The sequence below is a fragment of the Mesitornis unicolor genome, unplaced genomic scaffold, assembly GCF_000695765.1.
Source record: "Mesitornis unicolor isolate BGI_N332 unplaced genomic scaffold, ASM69576v1 scaffold6448, whole genome shotgun sequence".
Taxonomy (NCBI): Eukaryota; Metazoa; Chordata; class Aves; order Mesitornithiformes; family Mesitornithidae; genus Mesitornis; species Mesitornis unicolor.
The window spans coordinates 33194-58193 of NW_010199803.1; the positions used below are offsets into that span (position 1 = coordinate 33194).

General features: G+C 42.5%; 1 protein-coding gene across 1 annotated transcript in view; it reads right to left on the reverse strand.

Moving 5' to 3' along the window:
* Positions 1-25000, reverse strand: part of ZEB2 (zinc finger E-box binding homeobox 2) — a 30924-nt gene that overhangs the window by 3314 nt on the left and 2610 nt on the right. The window contains exons 2-7 of the mRNA XM_010189557.1: positions 21820-21891; positions 15828-16016; positions 14920-15134; positions 12256-12364; positions 9414-11383; positions 7186-7366 (exon numbers count right to left, since the gene is read on the reverse strand). Coding sequence (XP_010187859.1) covers positions 7186-7366; positions 9414-11383; positions 12256-12364; positions 14920-15134; positions 15828-16016; positions 21820-21891 — 2736 coding nt within the window. The remainder of the gene's footprint in view (positions 1-7185; positions 7367-9413; positions 11384-12255; positions 12365-14919; positions 15135-15827; positions 16017-21819; positions 21892-25000) is intronic.

Sequence of the window (25000 nt, forward strand, 5' to 3'; positions counted from 1 at the left end):
TGCAGGCAGAGACAGTGCCAATTGGTCATTATTTTCTATTTCATGCTATTTTTACGCATATAAAAACGCTGGTATTCGATTCCTGAAATGCGGAGCCCTGCTTTGCATGTCTTATTCCTGGAGCAGATCGTTAGGAACTTATTAGTGAACTGGCCTGATTCCTCGGGCGTATTTATCATACTTAGCTAATGTGGCATGTGACCAGAACGGGAATAGACTCCACGCCAGAGCCCTCCCACCCCATCAGCTGTAAAAGCGTGGTATTTCATTAATTCTTGGAGAAGCGAGAGCAGGGAGAGGAAGAGGATGGTGGAGGGTAGGTGAGAAAACCCCAAAAGAAAGGCCAGGACGATGGGAGACCGACATGGAAGTCCAGCAAGAAAAGAAAAAGTATTTTCAGACCACTGGAGGATCTCAACTTCCAGGAAAACTCAAACTGCGCCTTTATGAACCTGATCCTCTTTCTTTTCCTCTGCAGTCACTGCTGGGACTCGAGAGCAGGGAAAGTCAGGCATAAGAAAATAATTCACTTCCATAGCAAGGTTGCTAAGAACGAATACCAAGGAATATGCCAGTTTTTCTGCCCGATCCAGTCACAGCTACCTTCAAGTCCCACTGTGAAAGTTCACATTTAATAAGGTGTGATTAACGAATGCTCAAGGAAGCCAAGAACTGTATGTTATGAAATGAAGGGGAGATCTGTCAGGAAGGAAAATACAGGAGAAACCACAGATAGAATAACCCGAGTGACAGGGAAATTACTGGATGCCTGAAGACTGGGATTCAAACTGCATTTCTTTGTATGAGACTTTCCTAAGCTTGCACACATACAGGGCCTCTTTATTTGATTATTTATTTCCCTTTACATTAAAATTGAAAATTCAACCTTGATATATTGAATTATAGCAGTATTGCTTTTATGATTTGTTTCCTAAATATGTGTTTCTGCCAATTTAACCTGTTGGTTCAAAGTCAAGCTTGAAGAAAACTCTGGGACTGAGCTGTACGCGTCCTTTGGCTTTGAACCTCCAGCCTTGACCAAGGGGTGCACCAAATCTAGAGCTGAGAGGCATCTCCATGCTATTCAGAGCACAAGATTTGCCACAGTGGGGAAATCCCATGGTCTTAGCTGGGGAGGTTTTAGTATGATCAAGTCACTTACTCAAATTAGCTTGAAATCCCAAAGCACTCTTGACCTAAGCACTCCCCACACCCCAGTGCTGCCAGAAGAAAACCCCCATGGGTGAGATGGGAGCTTTCCCAACACTGGGTGCACCAGATACATCTGCCTTGTCCCAGCTGTCCTACTGTGTCCACTCAGAGCAACACGCCACTGTCCCTTTGCTGCTATCTCCATAGTTGCTGAAATTGTTCCTCTTTTGTTCCTCGTAGACCTTCTGCTTTTCCTCATCACCTTTTTCATGTCCTTCTCCTCACTGAACTGCCCACGCTGTCTCAGTCCCTCCCTTTGACTTACTTTTCCCTAACATTGACAACCCTTGTCTTGTTCCACTTCTCCACAGTGCTGCTCCTTCTCCGATACTTCAAATTTCCTGATTTTTTCGATGCACACTACATTTGATGCCTACTACACCCCTCTCACCCCACAGCTGTGCTCCATCCAATTGCCCAGCACTTTTGCCTTCCTCAAACAGAAATCAACCACCTCCACTGCTTCTCATCCAAACTCGCCTCCATGTGACCTTCCTCAAGGCTGGGTGATGTGCTCGTCCCTCAGTCTTTGCCTATCCCTTGCATGCGGTGTTCATTCAATGTTACAGCCCCTGCTCATGCTACCTGGGGCCTCCCCTCAGCCAGCACAGAGGTAGCCTGGCAGGGAATCATCCATATTTTATAAATTAATTTAGAAATGAGAAGATTAAAATACCTCCTATTTTCATATTAATTTATATTATTACTGAAAAGGCTATACTAGAGCTATTTAGTCTAGCACATCCATATCAAGGGCTCAGTTTTTGATCTGAGGGAACATGACAGCTTGAGCAAAGTTCTTTGTTCAGACACCACACAACATACCTTAGCAGTGCGCGGCGTGCAGCTGTTACAACACTAATTGAAATATGGTTTAAAATGTATCAGGTTTCTGAACATTTGCAGAAGAGTATTTTTTTCCCCCGTGTGCAAAACCCAGTGTTTCAGCCATTTAAAAGCAGTGCCTAATCCCTACAGTTAATGCCATAAAATAAAGCTGAAGTAAGGTATTTTACACTGGGAGTGGTGAGAAGTCTACAAGTGTAGGTGGATGAGGAGAACCTACAACTGTAGGTGGATGAAAAGAACCTGGAAGTGTGGGTGGATGGGGAGAAGTCTACAACTGTAAGTGGATGGGGAGAACCTACAATTGTAGGTGGATGGGGAGAAGTCTACAAGTGTAGGTGGATGGGGAGAAGTCTACAAGTGTAGGTGGATGGGGAGAACCTCCAATTGTAGGTAGTCTCAGCTGTTGTATCAGCTATTTAGCTAACACACACTGAAGAGCATTGTCATGCAATGTCATAACATCAGTGGAGTAGAAATGGGCTGAAAGGAAGCAGATTTGGACATTCCACCTCACAGGTTTTACCAGGCCTCATCTGAGATGACCTGTGTTCATCTCCCATGGACAGCAAGGACATTTCTAAAGGAAATATTTGGGCTTTTTCATTCCACCATCTTCAAAAAGAGGTTCCCACAGGAGCCTGCGCTCAATTTACAGAGGTGAAATTATAACTAATCTGTGTGCGAAGCCTCTACAATTACATTTCTGTTAAAACAAAACAACAGCAACAACATCTCTGACAGTAAATATCTCTCAGTCTTCCTGGGCTAAACGTCTTTGACCAAAAAACTATGCATTTCCCATTTGCAGTGCTATAAAAGTCCTAAGACATCGGACCATAAGCTGTCACTGGTCCCAGACCGAATATCACCCATCCTTCGCCTAAGGCAAGTGGGACTTTCTTCTATGGGAGAGGGTCAACCAGAAATCCTACTCTTTGGAGGGAAGAAGGGAGCATTTTTGTGACTGTTTTTATTATTTAAAGGCAGTTCTTTTGAAGCTGCTTGGGGGTTTGGATGTTAGAAGTAGTCCCAATGGAGATGGATTAGCGGCCAGAGCACAGCGAAGCGGTCAAAGGTGCAAGATAAATGCAATTTATATCTAATTGCCCAAGCTGCACCTGTCCCATTTTGAATAGGAGACCTTGTCTACAAAACAAATTTCAGAAGCATAGAATATAAGCCTTTTTTTTTTTGTTTTTATTTGAGTGTGAAATGGGGAATTCTAAACTTGTATCAGAGTAAAGCAAGAAAAAAAAATAACCTTTAAATAGCATGTAAATTTTTTATGAATCAAGCTCTAAATAAAGAAAACTCCTGAGCTGGGAATTCAAAATACTAGCCAGAGAGAGCTGATTTGCTACCAGGCTCAAGAACAATATTTAGTTTACAGAATCAATCTGGAAATAAAACTAGTGCTTGCATCAGCATGAAAGCTACAAAAATAAAAAAGAGGTCTTAATAAAATATACAGTGGAAAAAGAAAGGATGAAAGCACTAGCACAGCTATGAGGCCCTCGACAGCCCACACAAGTAATAAAATAGAACATGATGTAATGTAGAACAACAATGAAAGGATTTCAGATTTCTAGGTAGGATTCTGAAAAACTGTTTCCAGCTTTTGTTGCGGAGCAGGCACGCTGCGAGTTTCCCTGTGAAGCTGCGCTAAAGCTGATGCGTAGCAGACACGGGCATTGACCACGCCAGGACAACCCTGACCTTCACCTTACTCCTGAAGCAGCCCAATGCGGCGCCGATGATAAGAGGGGCTGGATCTCTACCCTGGAATTAGGATATTTCTCTTTTTCTAGTGCATCCCAAAATGAACTTGGCAGAATTTGGTCCTGCAGCAAGCAATGGCCTCTACACTAGATTTCAGATCAGCCAGAGCCACTGCAATTCACTCATTGCAGTAACACAGTAAATTTGACTTCTCTGTTTAAAGATAGAAGCTATTGCAAAACACCCCTAATACTGTGTAAATTAAAAAATATGGGTTGTGAAATCTGGGCCCCTTTTTCTACAGCGTTCAAGCTGTGGCAGGCACAGTGTGCAGAGGTAATCGCAGAGATCCTTCATCTGTGGCCGCGTGGTCCTACCTAAAGTTCTTGGGTTGACACAAAGAACTGGCCAAATCTCATCTTCTTTGCCCTGGCAGGGAAGCTCACCTACACCACAGTGTCTATGACATTCCTGTTTTCTCCTTTACAATAGTTGGTGTAGCACAGAAGAATAATAATTAACAAATAATTTATCTGAGGTAAATCTTTAGGGGCTGCAAAGCAGGAAGGTGCCCTTCTCTGACTCTTTTGCCCCTCATTCTAGCATTGGTTGCAATAGGTATGTGGACAATGAGAAGTGGTGACAAAGAAAGAAAAGATTGCTCAAATATCAGAAGAAGACGACCTAAAAAAGCACATAGAAGTTTTTACATAGGATAAAGGACTGCAGTATTTGTGATAGAAGCACAATATTCACTATTTGTGCTTCTCCAGGAAGTGTTCCAATTCCTCCTAAAATATGTTTTTAATGAAGCAACATTGGATCGTGATCAGCTGGTCAGAAAACAGCAGCACACTCTGATAAAAAGCTTTTTCTCATATTTCAAGTAGTTGATTGAAAAATCCAGGCCTATTCTTACAACGACCCCAAATGCAGAAGATGGTGTTACTTTCAGTTCAGTTCCTTCCACTGAACACTGATTGCAGGTTCACACCTATGTTATTAATGCAGTTACAAGCTTTTTTTTTCCAAAAACTATCAGATGACTCTGAAATTCACTCGAGATGCATGCTAAGCCATTAGCCAAAGTCCCAGTGCAGCGTGTCTCCTGAAGGCTGTGAATGAGTTATGGAGGCTAGCCCAGCCAAGGTCTTCAGAGCTCCCAACCACCCCCAGCTAACGTTAGCGTGAGGCGCGGAGGCTCCACGAAAGCAAACGCGTCCTTAATAATACTTCACACTTTACATAGCGAGTTCCATTGCAGGATTTCAGCCTGCACGGATTAAGATTTACAACACCCCGGAGAGGCGGGCTGGTATCATTTCCCTCTATTTCAAAGATGGGCGAAGGTGAGAGAAAGATGAAGCGATTTGCTGAAAGTCACAGAGGAAGTCTGTGGCAAGGCAGCCCCAGCGCCTGTGCCTTTGCCACAAGGCCATCCTTCCTGCCGCAGAGTGCCACGCTCGAGCTTGGTGATGTGCTGCAGCTCTGGCGTATTAAAGACGAGACCACATACACGTTCTGGATCGTAAGGCTGAGTCCCATAAAGCTGACGGACGTAGATTTGCGAAGCCAAGAGGGACAGGGCAAAGAAGAAGGACAGAAGTCCCTACGCCACATCTGTGTGGTTTTTTTCTAGGCAGTAGGTTCCCGTGCTACTTAAGGGCCAGAACATATTTTTGCTTTTACAAATGCAGTTTATTTTGCAAATCAAGGTGATTGCACACATTTCAGCTTGTCAGATTTTCAGCCTTTCAGCCATATGTCTGTCGACCTTATGGACTACCAACTTTATGGGATTCAACCATATGTCCAGATCCCGATATATATGAAGGCCAGTTCTAACATAAGAGCTTTACGGTAGTAGCGTAGTAAACCATAATGTTTGCAGATGGCTGTAATAAAATCATTCAGGAGAGGAAAGGTGCAGGGACGTAAAGCCTTCAAAGCTTCTTCTACTGAATAAACAATTTGATCTGAATTGGGGGAAGCACATTCCACCAATGAACTGGCTGATCTAGTCCAAAATGTTGCTTTTCATTTTCTTTCCTAATCCCACGTGTATTTTAACTTCCTTCTTTATTTTCCTGTGTGGGATTAGCTTAAAATTGGGAAGAAAAGTATAAGAAGGTAAAATAACAAAGCAAAGAATTTCTTTTTAAAGGCACAGTCCACTTCTGGATAGCGAATTTGTCAGATGTGAAATGCCAAATGGTTATGTGTGACCTGGAAGATGTATTAATAGAGAGGTAAAAGGTTTTTACCATCACATGGTGAGATTGAAGGACGATGTGACTTGCTTCATTTCCTAAAGTGGGACTCAGCTTTCAAAGTTAAGGAAAGTTTCCTCCTGAGTAAGCTTTTTCTAACTCTAGGAAGTTGGAGTTTAGTTTATGTCCTGCTGCACAATAATTCACATGATAATTCACATTCCCTTTGTCTAAGATAACTTGATATCTCTATTATTTGGGGAGCTCCAGTCCCGTTCTCCCCTAACTGAAACAAGCTGAGCTGATGCATCCCCATGGAGAGTTCCTCACCTCTGGGCCCATGCCCATCCTGGCTGACAGTGGGCGAGGAAACCATGGCCGGCGTAGGTGTGATGGAGGGTCGTTTTCAAACCTAAATATTTTTTAAGCTGACAATCCGTGGTGAGCTTTGGCAAGCTTCCTTGAACTAGACAAAAATTAGTTCCTACTCAGCAAAGGAGGAAACCTTCCCTGGGCATTAACTGAGAAGTGAAAAAGCGAAATGCAACCTGCCTGCGCTGCTGGCGTGCGAAATCACTGCGGGAGCAACCCCTGTGAGCTGTTTACTTTGAGATAACTCCGCCAGAGCCATCTCTTGTGCTGCTAACGTCAGTGGAAGTTTTTCTATTGGATTAAGCACTGCGGGGTCAGATAGTGTGAAAGAAATGAGAAATACACTGACACTCTTCCTTCCCGTGCCAGACGTCGTGTTGATCAAGTTGCACTCCTTTCAGAGCACTAGGTCCTGCCTTATTTGAAGCGAGCTAGTCCTGTGAGATGCCGAGCACCACGATTGCCACCATGCTCAGCAGGACATGAGCTGACCTGGCACCTGCTGAGATCCACCCCATCACCTCCAGCAGTCCTTTCATTGGATCGTAGAATGGTTTTGGTTGGAAAATACCTTTAAGATCATCAAGCCCAACCATCGAACCAGCCCTAAGTCTGCCAGTAGCCCATGTCCCTAATCCTAATCCTTTCCTAAGCAATAACCATTTAAAAAAAAAAACAGTTGAACTGAGCAAAATATATTATTTTTCCCTATTGAAAGCCTCAGCACCTGCTGAAAAATCCACTGCACAAGTGTACTTATGAAATACCACAAAGAGCACAGGATGCACCTCAACCCTCTCCTCGCCACGCACTGCCCCCCTACCTGTGTGCTCGTATTTGTGTCGCAGCAGGGAACTGCTCTTCTGGAATGTCTTGTCACATAAGTCACACGCGTACATGCCACTTTCTGTCTTCTTGATCTTCTTTCGGGACAGACAGGAGTCGGAGTCCGTCATGTCGTCGAGGCCGGACATGTAGTCTGGGGTTCCATCAAGCAATTCTCCCTGCGAGGGAACCACCCGTCAGCGACACCCACTTCCACACCGCTGCTCCTTCCCACAGAGGAACCAACCACCCCGAGAAAGTTAAAATAATGTCTGCTTGGGATGGTGGTCCCTCTTCGATTAGGAACCCTTTGGTAATGAAACTACAGCTGATGGCAAATGTGGAAATCACAGAATGGTTTGGGTTGGAAGGGACCTTAAAGATCCTCCAAATAATGAGGAGCCTCCTGCTTGTCTGCCTTCAACCAACTTTTTTTAAGCACTCTGCAATAACATGATTTACACAAGTGGATGGTATTTACCCTATCTATACTAAATATTTCCAAGGACTGGAAAATGCAAAGGGGAGGCTCTTCATGGACGGCAAAAGGTGTTGTGATAGTTTACAGGGATGAGTGTTAACAACAGCAAAGAGATCATTCCTTTCAAAACACTGAAACTTGGATATATTCTGTATCCGTAGAAAGGTTTTAATTGAATTTTATATTTAGGTACAAATGTTATTATTATGCAATCCATTTAAATGTATGTCTCCCGACTAAAGGCCTCAAGCTATATTTTTATATTTAATTTTGTAATTTGAAATAGGGAATATTAATAACACTTTTTATCAATGTTCTATCTATGTTAAAACAGCCTTCAGCATTAAGCAATAATGAATGTGGATCAGTAAATTATTAAATTTCTTGATATTTATTTTGTCTTGATCCAAAGAGAGTGCAAACTTGCATGATAACATACATTTCCATTTGCTATCACACAGTTCGGTTTTCTTAGACTAGGTTTGCACTAATTAATATTAGAGAAGATTAAATAGGCTTAAATACATTTACAAAGAGGGCAGATGTACTGTAAATTGGAATAGTGGAACAGCTGTTATGGAGGTGCAGCGCTATTTATGCTCCTATTGTGCAAAGAGGGATTACAGCCTGTAATGTAAAACCATACCTGATTTTCACATTTGAAACTATAAAACATTTACTAGTCAGTAAAATTACTAATAGGCCATAATAGGACATAGGGGAACATGCGCAAATGTAAAAAAAAATTATTAATCTATAATCGGTTAATCTCATTTAACCAAACTCCATACGTTAGAACTGAATACACCCTGTAAAAGTACGCAACTTCTGTAGAGCAGCTCTTTGCTGTAGGCACGCAAGCGGCAAAAGCCTTCGCTGCTCATGGATTGGCTCTGGGGCGACCTGAGAAAAAGATTAAAGGTTGTCCCTGGGCATGAAGCGGTGCTGACCCAGATGACGTGTCCAGGGAAAGACTTTGTCTGCGATTAAGGGCCCTAGCTGCTACCTCTCCAAATAATTTCATTTAATCTCTGGGTTTTTTCCAAAGCTGTTCCAGATGACAGACAGGATTAGCGGGTGGGTAGTCTGGGAAGGGCAGTAGGGTAGGCTGAAGGGATGGGCTATGGTGAAGCAACGCGTCAACATTTCTCATCCTCTAGACGTTGAGGAGAAGAGAGAACACCTTTCCCATGCTCAGTGGGTGAACAACCTCCCGAAAAACACGGAGAAGGAAGATTTGAGGGCTTTCAATGGGACAGAGCTGCTACAAGGCCACGTGAACCTCTCTCTGCTTAGAGGGATACAGCTTTGCATCTGAGTATGGGGGCATTTTCCAAGATCTGCTCCTTTTCCCCATGGTAAAATGTAGTTTTGCCCTGCAGAGACTGGTTTCCCGACAAAGTTTCTTTCTTTTCCTGCAGGATGGGATTTTTCACAGGCATTATTATTAATATTTAGATACAATACTAATAAGAAGCAACTGAGCTCTCGACAGAATAAAACCATAAGCATTATGCTTATTCAAAGATATTGATGCTGCTTCTGAATCCAAGTAGAGGTACCCTTAAGGTAACTGCAGTTTGTTTTCCTACTCCACTGCATTTTTGCAAGTTCAGACTAAAATAAACTCTGCTAATTTTGTTGGAAATATCGAAGACAGCTTTGGGCTTTTTCTGCTGCAAGAGGACATATCACAAAATGTTAAATTCTAGCCTTTCAAAAGAAAAACGGTTGCAACAATTTACCTGAAATCCTGGTTTCCGCTGGTACTTTCTCCTTTGCTGCATATCAGCAAAAGTAGCTGCTCCAGTTGGGTAAGTGTAGGCCATATGTGGTAGGAAGCTCATCTGATCTAGTCCTGGGTATGGTCGCAGCCCAGGAATACTGGTCTGGACTGGTGGCATAAAAGTGGCTGGGGGAAATGCGCTCTGTGGTGGAAGTGTTGTGTATAAAGGTTTGGCACTAAATGGGTTCATACCAAATACTGGGTTAGTGCTTTTATCCAGATTATTTGAATTAGAAAACTCTTTCTTGATAAAAGTCAAGTTCAGTGGCTCATCTGAGTTTTCAGATGACGAGGAAACACTGTTGTGTTCTAAATTTACGCTATTTGATTTTGTTTTGTTCTTTGTGGCTATAATACTTTTGGGTTCCTTCATTTGTTTTGGTAAAGACAAGTCCAACGGCTCAGCCTGAAGCTCCTCGGAAGAGAAACTGTTTGGAGTGTAAGAACTACTGTGGGAGTTTTTAGAAGATGTGGAAGAAAGATTTAAAGGAGAAGGAGTATTGCTCCTAGAGTGGTCCAATTTATCAACTGGTTTAATATTGGTAAAATGAGGAGGTTTTGTTAGCCTGAGAGGAGTATCACAATTAGTAACACTGTTATGGAGTTCAGCTATAGATGGTGAAGTTATAGAGTCCACAGGCTTTATTGGAGATCTGGCTGACAAAGAGTCCTTAGTGGGAGTGTTGTTGGTGGCAGCCAGCGCCACCTTGGCACTGGCCCTTTCCAGTGATGGCGACCTGGAACTTGAATACTGGTAGACTTTTCTTTGTTCAAACCATTCCTTCACGAATTCCTGAGGAAGGCCAACAGCAATGGAAATTTTCAGTAGTTCATCAGAGTTGGGTTCCATATTCATAGCATAATATGCTTTAAGTACAGACATGTGGTCCTTGTATGGGTTGATGGGGCTAGTCATTCCTTTCTCAGAAAGTACTGATGACAGCAAGAGGGTTTGCTTATCAAACACTCCAGGTTTGTTGGGAACCATGTTCTCGTGAGGCTGGAGGACTGCCTTGATTTCTTCGTTCATTTTACACAGGTAACGCTCATGCTGATGCAACGGAATGGGACCAGGAAAGCTTTCTTTACAGAACTGGCATGAAAATGGAGTGGATACGTTATGGTTCTCTATCATCTTGTCTTCAGTTACCAGGTCTATTAGGGTTCGCAGCTTCTCTTTCTTAATGTTATTGAGCTGCCTCCTCGAGTCTGTGGTTAAGCTCTGGAGGCAAGCTTTGGCTTCATTGACTTTCTCTAATGTATAGTCAATAATACTTTTAGTGGCACCATTATGACTTACTACTGGAAGACCCACGGGGGGAATACTGGGGGAGGTAACTCCTTGTTCCTCGGCTTGAGAGCATGAATCCTTCATATGGTAAACCTTCAACTTGGAGATCTCTTCAGCCTTGCAGTCCATTTTCTGCCTGGAAACCGTGTTGTCCACAATCTGTAGGACCTTCTGCACCTCACTTAAATTACTGCCTACCGCAGGAAACCCGAGCAATGGTGCTTCCATCCCTACACCTAAGTGCTGCATTGGACTTTGAGCAGAAGCGTGAACTCCTAAGGGGCTGGTTGCTCCAAGTCCACCATTCATAAAAGGACTAGTTGCACTAAACCCATGTGAAGCCATAAGAACCTTGTATTCATTGAAATCTAGTGGTTCTGTTTTAATTTTCAGTAGGCCTGTTTGTTCAGACATACTAAGTGGTTTGCCATTCTCCAGCTTGTTTCTCAGCTGTGTGATGGCTGAATTAGTAGGAGAGGAAGATACAGAATTAGGAGAAGAACCCGTCTTGATATTGTTTCTCATTCTGCCATTTACAGAGATTAACCCAATACACTTCTTGCTGCTGATGTGCGAACTGTAGGAGCCAGAATGGGAGAAACGTTTCTTGCAGTTTGGACACTCATACGGTTTTTCACCTAAAATGATAATTAAAACCAAATGTTAATTATCATTGTTGCTGTTAGAACTGTATTGCATTTAATACCCAACTGATCATCTGTGTATCCACTGATTAATAGCGAGGAAAATACTAATTCTGTGAATGTGGTCACACACCACCACTGATTTACCCTCGTCTTTCTACGGGTTTTGAGGTCAGTTTGGACGCACGGTCTCCAGCTGGCAACAGCCACCAAGGTGTGAGGTTGGCTCCAGACTGACCTTTGCAAGTCACAGGTGAGTACCCTGTGGCAAAGGAAGTCAAATCAAATCCAGACTGTTCAAATTTGATTTGTTTCTTCTTTTTCTTTTTTTTTTTTTTTTCCCCTTCCAAGAAAGGGATTTTTCACTGGAAATGAGCACACTCTGAGGAACTGAGCCCTGATGTCAGGACCTCCACGTCAGCATTGGTTTGTGCCTGGACAGAGTGAGTATCACGTCAAGCAGGAGAGTCAAAATGCACGAGTTATTCAACAGGAGATGCTTTGTGCTTTCTCCTTATCTGAGAATATGAGCTGTTTGCTTTTCACTCGGGGGGAATTTTTGTTACAGAAATTTTTGTTATAGACCTCTTCAGGGTCTGACTGCACAGCAATGAATGAACACTTCTGCACTCAAACTGCCAAACAAACCATCTATATTATTTGCAGGCAGCTTTACTATTTCCAAATCTTTCAGCGAGACCGTGGTATTAACAGCATGATAAATGAGGATGACTCAGATATCACTCCTGAAATACCTTGGTAGCTCCGAGAAGCCAGAAGCAGAACTGTGTAAATTTTAAGCAGTCTTTAAAACTCAGCTAATTAAACAAAATGCAAATGAGCACACCAGCACCTCCGCTACTCACCACTGTGAATTCGCAGGTGTTCCTTCAGATGGTGTTTATATTTGAAGGCCTTGCCACACTCAGTGCATTTGAACTTGCGATTGCCTGCTCCTTGGGTCAGCATTTGGTGCTGAGAGGGGGAAAAAGTAAAAAAAAACCAAAAAAAACCAAAACAAAAACGAAAGATACCGACATGAATTTCATGCAAGAGAAACCATGAATTTCTAGCTTAAAAAACAAAAACAAAATTAATGTGGCTCTGAATTTATCAAGCGGCCCAAAAGGTCTGCATGTACATTTATTTGTCTCATCAGCGTTGCAATAAAAATCAAAATGTTGGCAGTAAACCGAAACAAATGAGAAAGTACTTTCACATGAGCATTCGATATTTGCTTTAGAATTATTTCCTAAGTCTCTCATCAGAAATGTGTTGCTTTAAGGTATCTTACGATGAGAGAAACTGTTTTCTAAGAAGATTTGTGGCTCTTAATATTCCTAGCAGATCCTGAACATGTGGGACTCGGCTTGTTTAAAAATTCTGTTTACTGCGTGTGTAGGAAAGACAGAAACACTGTCGTTAGTGGCATTTCGTGTAAGATTTAATTCATTATCAAGCAGAAGAGACTGCGTCTCCAGCATGAGCTGCTGCTGGAGATGTTTTTCAAAATCACGGAGCAGCAGGGAAGACTGGAGCTACCTCTCCTGCCATGTTTTCCCCCGGTGCTCTTCTAAGGGGCGAGGGAAAGTTGAAAGTTAAAAGTGGCGTGAAGATGCAATCAAAGGCAGCTGACCTTTTTGCAACAAGCAAGGAAAGCCCCGTGGCTTTGAATTTGGGGAGGAGAAAAAGAAAGATAATTTAAAAAAATCAGTAATATTTGTAATAATGCAGCCAAGCACTCTGGATGCTCAAGGTAAGAGGTCAGCCTTCTGCAGGCGGTCACGGCACAAAGGCCTATTGCAGGGGCAGGGGGGTGAAAAGGGGGGGGAATAGAAGAAGAAGGGGAAAAAAAAAAAAAAGGCAGCGCCGAAACGGTATGACAACTGCGAGGGTGTGCTGCCTCTTCCCACATTCCTGGCGAGACAGATGGTGTTACATGGGACACAGGGAGGTTTGTTCAAACAGCAGCAACCTTCAAAGATCAAGCAGAGCCCAGCCCGCCGCGCGCCATTGAGGGACCCGCGCTCATATGTTGCTGAGTTGCATAAACAAACAGCAACAGCTGTTTTGTCTCCCCCCATCGCCCTCCGAGGACCACTATAAACTTTAGTTGTGCCACTGTTAATATGATACAATCATTTTAATTTACTAATTGTAAATGCCACGAGCAAATGAGGGGACTTTTCAACACCAAAGCTACCATTCATAATGCGCCAGCACCGGCGCGCTCTCGCATGTGAAATTTCAGGCGGTTACGTGGGATAAATATCGAGGCGGGTTTTTGTGGGCTTTTTCTTTCCCTCCGGTGTTTTTAATGATGCAGAGCAAAAGAAAGAGCCTTACGGTGGATCAGGTTAGGGAAAATACACTTGTGAAATTGTGTTTGTCTACTGGAAAAGCCACGGGAAGGAAAGAATAGGAGAAACCGCTCTAGAATCAGTTATATTGATTTAGGATCAAGCAAAAGATGTGGTTCTCTTAAAAATGCTAATTGCAAAAATCACACAATTAGGAGATGTGTGTTTGCCTAACTGAATTTACCTTACGCTGAGAAAACACCACCAAGAGACGTACAGCCGATCATGATTTTCAGGATTTTAAGACAAATAAACACGGCATAAAGCCTTTATAATTTGACACAATGCGCACATCTATGTATTTAAGTTTTAACCATGCCATCTGAGTTTCCATTACAGCCCTCCATAGGATGGGCTTTAGGAAGTAATTCTCTGGTGAGGACAGGAGTAGTTTTTTAGCTGGTAGGTAGAGTTTTGTGGCACAGGTCTATGGAGAGGCTGTTTAGGAGCTCTAGGGAAACTCAGTCACCTGTTTGAGACACGCAGCATTTCCTTAAACGCGGCACTGATATAATATTACATGCATCACATCCAGGAAAAAACTGCTGTGATTTATTACAGATCCACTCCTGGGCTGCACAAATGATAGCGATGCCGCAGTCGTAGTGCATGTGTTAGTGGCACAATCACGAATGATAGCCTATATGTACTGCAGGGAAGAGTTATTCTAAAAAATGTGTAATTATGTTTAACAAACGATTATACAAAATACGCATAATTTCACGTGATTGAAAAGGTTACTCAAAAAGTAATGAAAAAATATTAGCGGGTCTTTTAGTACGTCTTGGAGCTCCTATTTGCAACACTGCAAAGTAAAACTAGGTGAAAAATGGAATTAAAATTGCTGAGATGTTTAATAATGTATAATTAAAATGCTACAGTTTCATTCACTTTTTGAGGAACATAAAAACGAAACTAAAGTCAAGTTAAAGTGCAAATAAAATTTCTAAATTAGAAATTAACACACTCATTCGATCGTGAACATAAGACTATTAAATCATATTAGAAGAGACCATCAAAAAATCATTTAGACCTCAATTAAAGCTATTACCATTAAAAGATCTGCATCTTCAAAATGCCATGAAAAATTAATAATGATTGCCAATCAAAGCAATATCGTTTCTCTAAGGGGTTATTACAGAAAGAAATCACTTAAAACCAGCCCCCCACCTGATCTGTCCCTGGCTTGTGTGTCACCATATGCCGCTCGAGCTGGGTGCGGTAGGCAAATGTGTAGTTACAGAGAGGGCACGAGAAGTTCTCCTCGTTCTTCTCGTGGCGGTACTTGATGTGCTCCTTGAGGGACGTCAGGCGCTTGTAGCCCCGGTCGCAGTAGGGGCAAGTCAACAGTTGGGCGAAGGCATCTGGAGTTCCAGGTGGCAGGTCTGCACCCCAGGACGGGGAGAGAAGAAGCAGGGAGGGGGGAAAAAGGCAGGCCAAAAGGTCAACAAATCAATGGCAGCTCATGGGCTGGTTGCCCAGGATGGTATGAGAGGAATCGCTGCAATCTGCTGCCCGACAGGGAGGGACGGCGCTTCCAACCGGAGGGCGGCGGGAGGCAGCGGCGTCCGCGCACGCCCACGGCAGACACGCGGGACCCCGCCAGGAAATTAATTATGGGCATCGCTCCTGCCACGGACCTCTGGAAAACTAAGAAATACTTTTCCCCATCAGTTGGCCATTCGCGCTCCAGCCCTAGCTCGTTACGTTACTTAACGCCATTGACCGAGTCCTTCCTACCGATGCTTTTCCAATTATTTATCAAGGCATCGGAGGGCAATGGGTCACCTAAACCATCTTTTGCTGCACTAAAACTCAACTAAAACTTCCCAAACTCCCAACTCCAGCCTTTTTCCCGTTTAAATTCAGCTCTTCGGTTCGCCCGCCAAATAATACAAATTTGCTGACTAAAAAATCACAATACACTGAAATTACAGCCCCAATCTCTGCTCATGAAATTCCATGCCGCTGCAGCTGTTCTTCAATTTTTAAGGTAAACACCCAGGCATGTAGTGCATTTATAATTGCAACAGCTGCACGAGGTCAGGGTACTGGCTAAAAATGAATTACAGCCTCACCATTTTCTTCTTGCCCATTGGCCTCTGGAGTGCCAAGGCGAGACAGTTCCTCGGGGGCTTCGGGGTAAATGATGGCTGTGTCGCTGCGCTGCAGGTACTCCGCTATGCTGACTGCATGCCCATCTCCTTCCTCCAGTTTCCTTTTGGCAAAATATTCCTCAAAGTCCGACGTGCAATTTGCGTTCTTCACTGGAATGAGAGAAAGGGGGGGAAAGAAAGAGGGGTTTGAGTGCATCCTCCCCAAGAGCTCAGGAAGGTTAAGGTCGGAGGTGATGTTCATGCTGGACCTACAGCTGGGTCCTCGCCCTCATCGGTCATGCTCCAACTCCTAATAAAATTAATGTGGGCTTTCCACCAGTGTGGATGGAAGTAGGGGCGTGTTGTTAAATTAACATGGGTTCTACAGGGCAGCAGGAGAGGTTTATGAGGCTCGGGTAATGCAGGTAATCCTTTATCTAGGGAACCTGAACCTTCAGGGTGTTCCTGGGGGACCCATGGCTTTTGGCATGAGCACAGCTCGACCTACAGGACTGAGCTGAGCTGCCCCAAATCCCGCAGACCCCCAGAAAGCCCCCGCATGGGAGGTGTTAGTTGCAGGTGGTAAAGACCACAACCACTTCTCCCCTATGAGAGGTCCTGCCTCGGGCTGCTCTTCCACAGTTTAAACACAAAGAGAATCACTCAAAACATCTTCCCCGTTTTATTTTTCCTCCCTGAAAAATTAACTTACAATGGCAGAGTAGGTTGCTTTTTTTTAAAAAAGGTATTGCTTCATAGATTTTTACAAAGAAAACCACATGTTTTAGACCATAGCGATGATACTGAGCCTAAAACCACTTTTACAGTCTGCACAAGAGTTTTCCTTCTTTCCCTTAAATGTAAACCAAATTTTTATCGTCCATGCAATGTCCATGAAACATAATATATGCCCAACCACAAAACATCCTGTTGCTAAAAATACGCTTTTCTCCTCCATGTATGAACACCTCATACAGGAAAGACCCTAAAAACTCTGAGGGGTTATAGATAAATATTAATATCAATATATGAGGAAAAAAAAAATGAGCTGATCATTTTCTTTCTCTGTTTTGTTTTTTTTATTAACAACTCTTGGAAGACACAGTTGGTAACAGGGCATTAAAGATACTTGTTTTTAACTGACCGTAAATGAAAAGAACAGCTTATGATTGATTACGTTTTTAATGTATTTCTCCTTAGGTGAAATAAGAAAATGAGGCAACGCCATAAACTATTCTACAGTCCATGTAAAAGTAAAATATTAAATGTCACGATTCTGCTCTCACTGACGCCAGGGAGCAATATGGAGTAAAGTCATGGAAATCAAAGGCTTTATGGCCCTACAGGGTTATACTGGTGTGTAACCACTGGAAATGAGAGACTAACCAGCTCCTTGGTATTTGGAAATGGGTAAATGCTTCGTCTCGGTTTCCTACCAAAAGTCAAGGTGAAGCTGGTGGTCAAAATGAGACGTGGCCTCTGATGATGGCACAACAGGAACCTGAAAGCGCTCAATTTGAAGCGCTGATCTCGCTGCCATCGATCAAAGTAGACATTCAGCTATGCAGACAAACCTCATCCCTTCAACCAATAAAGTCAAATCCCCTGGCTGAGACGAATATGCCCTATTTTTCGTATGAGCTGAGCAGCTTCTCAACCGTTCTGCAGTATTTTAGTGACAGTGACCAAATGGCACAGGTCATGGGAACCTGTTTTGGGAAAGGAACTTCTGTTCCTATCACAGTGGTTTTGTAGGGAATCGTTCCAACACCACAGTGCTCCTCCCTTGGTCCTTCTGTAAACCTTACTATCATTTCTTAGCAGCATGAGGAGAAATACCTCCTTTTTTTCCCACAAAAAAGCAAGTTTTATAGAAGGAGGACATAAGTATGGAGGATAAGATCAAGACCCTTACCTCCATTTTGTTGCTGTGAGAGAAATACAACAAAATGGTTGCTACTGAAGTGCACCTTATGCACAGGAGCATCACACTATGGTTTTTACTTTGCTTTTATCAGAAACAAAGCTGAGGCATTACTGTTTGAAACCTGGCTTTTCATTCCCTTGCTATGCCTAGATCTTACAACTGTCGCAAGATCTTCCATCCTCAGGCTTAATGCTACTTCATCTCTTGGCTTATCCGAGAACCCAAGGAAAACAAGTTTATTTCTTGCTAAATTCAAGATGTGACCCAGTAAACATTACCTGTGAAGCAGGGAAAAAGAGATTTTATGTGGAGATGAGATATTGGAGCAGGAAGGGGAAAGGGAGGGGTGACTCCAAGGGAGGAACATCCCATGTCCTCCTCCTCCAGGAAGGCTGGGGAAGGGTGGTTTGGGGCTTGAAACTTCATTTATAGGATGGGGAATCAAGACATCAAGCAAGGATTGATTTAATATTAGGAGATTCAGTCCCAAACTTGAACCCAAATAAGGTTGTTCCTTGCCGGCCCCCAAGTCTTTCTGAGGCTGATCCAACAGGCTGTGGAGGGCTGCTGTGATATTACTGGCCTTGGCTTCCTAATTCTCTGGATTATTTAGCTTCTATGTCTGTGCATGCAATCTGGGAGCTAAAGCAAATGTTTATGTCTACATTATAAACCCCTAAAAACAAGGGGATTTAGTGGAAAAGCTGACAGATCCTTAACTGAAACAATACAACCAGCGCAGATTAACATAAATAGCAAAAGGTGACCATGTGTATCTGGTTTCTCACCAGCGACGTTACTGACCATTCAGACGTGGCTGGAAGCTCACCCAGTGTTACTAAAGAGACCCATCCGACAACCATTAAGTTTCTCTCCCAATTTCTGGGGAGAAGTCTTGTTTCCAACCCCATGTCCTAATTTGTTTTCCATGCAGAAAGTCTAGTTCCCCGATTCCTCGTGGACCGACACTGCACACACGTTGCACATCCCCTCCTGTGAGGCAAGAATTTCTATGGCAGGTGACCTCCCCAAAATCAGACTTTTTTTAATTAATTATTGGAGCCTGGAGAGCAGAAATATTTCCAGCTCCAAAAGCTAATGTGGCTGTGTCACACAAAAATAAAAAGGTGTTAAGGAAAGCTATCTTTGGAGGCATTTAGGAGCTTTCAAGATAAAGTGAGAGAGAGGTTCAAGGAGCTTGGGAGACCAGTTATTTTGTGTGGGAACACGTCCTGCGAGATGGTGATAGCTGCCCTTAATCGCAAACAAAGCTAATAAAACCACAGCCTTCATTAGCCAGGAAGTGAGAGGCCCCCATTGGTACACGCAGATTACAGCCTGAAAACGGCCTGTCCTCCAACCTGCCAAGTTTTACTTCTGTTTTCCTCCCCCTTGAAGGCTGTTATTTTTCCCCTTCTTTAAATTATATTAAGAGATCTTTACTCGAAGCTTGTCAGCTGTAATATCGAAACCAGGACATTTTTTTCAGTTTGTTTACAGGGAATTGGTTCATCTATTTTCTGTGAACATCCCAGTTGTAATAACCATAAGAGGTACAAGAAAATAAACCATAGGAATGTAGTCATTCACTTTTTAAGAGCCCCTTCTGCAAAACATGATTTTGTCAAGTAACCATTTCAGAAACCCCAGGAAATATTTACAAATTAATTTAGCAGGGCCAAAGACTAAAATTTTCACTCTGAGGGTCACTTTTGCTTTTCCACTATAGAGCCTCCATGGCTCATTATAAAAATGCAGCTGATTAATGTATGGATAACAAGATTTCTTCTTTGAGTAGGAAGTGGCCATTCTGACAATAGCAGAATAATTTAATAAAGGAGACCTTTTCTTTTAGTTTTCTTTCTCTACTAATGACATTCTGCAATGAACTTGATGCTAAATGTACAGCACAGTTCTTGCATGCATCTACAGCAACTTTGGAGTCAAGTATGTGTGAATGAATCTGAAGCTGTATCTCCTATCCCAGCACAGGTCATGGAACACTACAAGATGTGGTGTCAAGAGGGAGAGGTACGGTGTATTAAATGAGAGAGACCTCCTTGGCCCATCTGGAAGAGCTCATGTTAATCTGTAGAAAGGCCTAAATGGCTTTTCTGGAGGCCAGAAGGTCAGTGTGGTGTGGCTTTTGCTGAAGATGGAGTCACTGATCCATCTTCTTTCATTGGGTCAAGTTTCAGCCTCACCTCAGCTATTTTATTAAACAACAGCATTAAATTCCCCTACTACCTGCAGGGAAGAATTGAGGCCAAACACCCAACACAGACCCAAAGCCTGCAATGGGGCTGAAGAAGACAACTTTGACCATTTCCCAAACTAGATAGGAAGGATCCCCAATGGCTCAAGGACTGACCTCCAGCCAGAGGAGGCTGGGACTTTTGCATGGGATGTTTGGGGAAGGAATTGCCAGGTCCGACATCCAGAGCGGCTTTTGTAGACCACCTAAATGCAAAGCACTCTTTGAAGCACGAGTTTGCAGTGCACCACGCTGGGCCAAAGCCAAGCAGGCAGAAGAGACCATCAGATACTGGAAGGGAAGGGGCTAAGAGGACATGAAGTCTTCCCCCTCAAGCAGACCACATTGCAAGCATGAAAGAGTCGAGGCCTGTTATGGTAAGGAAAATATGTGCAAAGGAAGTCACACGGACTGATAGGGGACCTCAAAGGCTCTGGTAATGGTAATTCAGATAACCATCAAGTCTTATTTCTGAATCAGACATCTCTTAAAGTCCTGTTTCTCCAAGTGCTAAGTACAATTTGTCACTTTATTAACGTCCCTTGGAAGTGAAAAAAAGCTTTTAAAATACATATATATCCAGTTCTGTACAGCAAGATCATTAAGTGTATACGTAACGGCAAACTGTGCTTCGGTGCCACCCTCCTTTCATGCATAATAAATCTAATGGATGAAAAAAGCAGTGACACAGTTTTATTTTCCTATTATTTTCCCCCTCAAGAATTATAAAGTAAATTTCTTGTGTTACTTAATAAGAGCATTGGGGTTTTATGTGGGTGTTACCAACATTAGGAAAGTGTGAGTAATAAAATCCTTGCAAGACTTAGGTACCACCTTTTACAGTAATATTTGTAGAGCACATTACCTATGAACTAAATCTCATAATGGCATGCAAAGAAATGTATTTACACTAGAAAACTCTTAACCGTGTAAATCGGGGCTATCTGCAACATCTCAAATGGTGACAAAATGCAAAAGAAACTTTGGGTGATGTATGGCGTTCAGCTGTGCTGAGGATGGAGAGGGGCCTTGTGGCCTTTGGAAAGAACATGGTAAACCCCTGCATTCATTGGGATTAGAAAATAGTAACAGAAACCTTTTGCTGTTTTGCTCAGAAGAAAAAAATAAAAGGGGTGGCTCGGAGATGATGCCTGCAGAATATCTCTGTTCCCTTTCTTGTTCCATAAAATGTATTGATTTCTAAGAAGAGGGGAAAGAGAGAGATGTGGAAAGTGGAAAAATAATTTAAAAAATACTAGCCTGAAACATACTAATCTCATAAATATGCACTTAAAGTGTGTGTATTTGTTTATCTATGTAAGGGGCTTATGTGTGTCTTGCTGAAAAGATGTTTTCAGTCTCTGAAGTAGCTTACTCTGTGCACCATGCGACTCTGGGGCTGACAAGAAGGGTGCACCCCATCCTCATCATCAACCTCTCTGTACAGTCTCTCCCATCAAAACACCACTGTATCTTGTCCCAGCTACTTTAAACTGCATGAGATTTGCCCTCGCTGGGAAAACATCTCCTCACACTGCTGAAAACTACTTGCTCATGCTCATATAAAGGAATTAGGGGCTGAAACATTGCAGGGCATGGGATGGGTAGCAAGGATTCTCACCATATGAGAACTCTGATCAAATTGGGGGAAAAAAATTTAAAAGGAGAAGAATTATGTAAATGTTTCCCAATTATTTGACGAAAACAAGGAATTAAATTTAGCTTCACTTCATACACACCTAATTCTACAGGACAGAGGAGAAAAGCGATGCTTGTCCCACGCTTCGCCTTACCTGTACCGTTGCTTCCAGTGGTCTGAATTGCGGCTTCAGGCCCCATAGTGTCATAATCTTCCTTCATTTCTTCTGCAGAAAAAAAGGGGGGGAAAAAAAAAGCACGCACACTTTTAGCATTTGGGAGGTATTGAATTGCTTACAAAGCTGGGGAGCACGCTGCGGGAAGAGGGAAGATCCTGCCACGGGAAGGAGAGAAAAGGGCTGTTGTGGACCCCTATACAATGGCTTTGTTCTGGCGCCTGAATGAGTTCAGCGGTGCTGGATGCCCGAGAACTTATTTACTTTAAACATGACAGCCAGCGGTGGAAAACAGAACTGTTTGTTCGGACTAAAAGAAGGGCTTTTCCCAATATCAAATCTAATAAGCAGCCGGGTGATAAAAAGGGATTTTTTTTTGTCTTCTTTTTTCTTTTTTTTCCGTACTTAAAAGAAATAATCAGTTAACAGCCACTGCGAGATCTATACCTGGAAGGAACTGCAAATACAAAGGCAGATAGAAGAAGTTCTTATATCTCTATTTCTATCTACCACCACGCAGATCTTCTGAGCTGTCATCGTCATTTTAACCTCATTTGAAGCGCAGCATGCATTAATATCAAGTGGTGCAGAAATGTGACAAATTCTCAACTCTGGGCAGTCCTTCCCTGCCCGTACGATTTCTTTGCGTCTTTCTGTGCTCTGAGAAACTCTGCCTTTATGGCCATAAATCGGGTTAATTCACATGCAAATGGGCATGATATGTGTAGAATTATTTACTATGTGTTTATCACGGACTGGTTTGCTTTCCAAGAAACTGGGAATTGTGTTGAAATAGCATTTTCATAGAAGTTAAAGCCTGCCTCAGAGTCCTTGTCAAACTTGGTTTCTTGCTGCTAATTTGCTAGTTCATGTGCAACAGGTATCATACACACAACCTGGGTAAGATTTAACCCTCCAAAGGGTTTTCATGGGCAAAAATAAATATATATAACATTTCTTTCTCACCTTTTCAACTTCTCCTAAATGCCAGCCTTTCTTTATTTGCACAAACATAAAATATCTTCCTTTTTTTTAAGTGAGAGAATTTAGTATTTGAGATTTAAGTGGAAAAACTGCTTTGATCTTTCACTTAGCTGCACTTGTGAGAAATAAAATGTCAAAAGGCACCCAGAAATGGTTCAACGGCAACCAAATTAAAAAATAAAAGAAAAGAAAAAGGAAGAATTTCCCAGAAACGAACACAAGTCAATGATGATTCAGGAAGATGGATGCTGCTCGGCCAATCAAGTGATGGACTGGCAAGGAGATCAAAGCCCGCTATTAAAATCTTATTGATACACGAAGCATTAAGATTCTTATTACTCATTTTTCTGTGAGAAAGATTTTGATGAGGACAGAAACTGGCCCAGTATTAATCCATTTCCATGACAATGATTTGACTGAAGATAGGGGAATAATATCAACAGAGCACATTCTCCGTTCATTCCTAAATTTGTAATCTTGTAGTATTCTTCAGATGTCACATTCTACAAGTAATTAGTTGGTGGAATAACAGGTTCTAATTGTATCATTCTAATCAAAACTAAAGCACAGAATGGCTTAATTCAGAGCTTTACAACCAGCGTACAATACGGTGGTATAAATATACATGTTTATGGCTTTGAAGCTTTAAAAAAAAAAAAAAGGAGAAAAAAAAATTAATGAAAGCTCTTAAGTTAAAATATGCAGGTACAAACAGATGCTAAATTTGTACAAAAGCATAGAATATGCAGACCAGATGAAAAATATTTGTTGAAACTGTACAGCAGACAAGCCAGCCTTGATTCTTTTCCCAGATCTGGCATCCTGCCTCTCTAAGGATCATTTTCACGGGGATATCTCGCGTCCAAAACATTTAGGAGTTCAATATGTATTAATAAAACGTTGTCAATTATGATAATTGATCTGCCAGGCCAGCCTCGCATCTGATATTTTTATTGCAGCCTACCAGAAATTTTAATCGAGGTAGAGGATTTCTGAGAAGTTCAGCCTTAGATATAAATATAGTTATTGTGATTTTCTTCCTTGATCGTCTCATGTGATTTCTGGTAGTGAGGAGTCACAAGTATCAGAAGTTTTCCATCTGAGGGCACATCTACCCAGTCAGCAAGGGGAAAACAGTTAACAGCCCTTTATTTTTTTTTTTCTTTTGCATAATAGTGGTAATGTTCAAGATTTCTGCTTGCACTTCCTTCCTCATTGTCATTTGCTTCTGTGGTAAAGAGAAGTTACAGTGCCTCGCTGCTTCCCAAAAAATTATTAAACGCTCACCAAGACCCCGCGCTGCTTCTCACTTTGTGCAGGTCACCGGAGTGCACGCTGCAATTCTCCATCTACATTTTTAGTCTCGTTTAGCTGACGGTTGCACAATTTAACATTGCAACACTCGGCTAACGTGACTTTTCTTTACCTAAACCTGCCCTCTTCCTAAAATCTGTGACCCCGCGTTACACTTTTTCTATTTAAAATAATATATGCATGGTATTTTTCTTCCTCTTAGCATTAATTTGGTAGAATATAAACTATGACTATACAGGGCTGGTTGTGTAAATGGGGAGCAAAGCGTTGCGCCCAGGCGAATAAAAGCAGGACAGATGCGGCAGAGGATCCGCAAACACGCGCTCAGCATTTATTTAATTTGAATGGGTTGTAAGTGGGGGCTTTGGCGGTTTATTTTTCGGAGAGCACCTCGCTATTCGGAGCACATCTGACCAAACGTAACATGTCTGTCCAAAACCACACACTCTATTTATTTTGAAAACACTTGTAAAAGTTTGCATTTTCCAGCCACCCTTGGGAGAAAGGTTTGTGAAAATAAAGAGCACTTTCTTCCTTCGGATGAAGAATCCTTGAATAAGCAGAAAGAGGCCAAGACGCAGGTGATTTATTTAAGTCTGTGTCAATGATAATGATGTCATGGTTTCCAGCACACTGTGTCCACCCCATTGTGGGACGAAAGAATGTCAAGGACAATTCCCAACACAAAACTTTGATTGTGCTGGAACCGGAAAGGCACAGTAAGAACTCCACTGCGCTCTTCAGTTCAAAACCTGCATCCTGCAGACAAACTACAGAAAGCATGGGAGAAAGAGCAAAGGAGAGGGGGCTTATCTCAGAGTAAAGCTATGTGCTGAGGTACGAGGGTAGACAGTCAGGCACC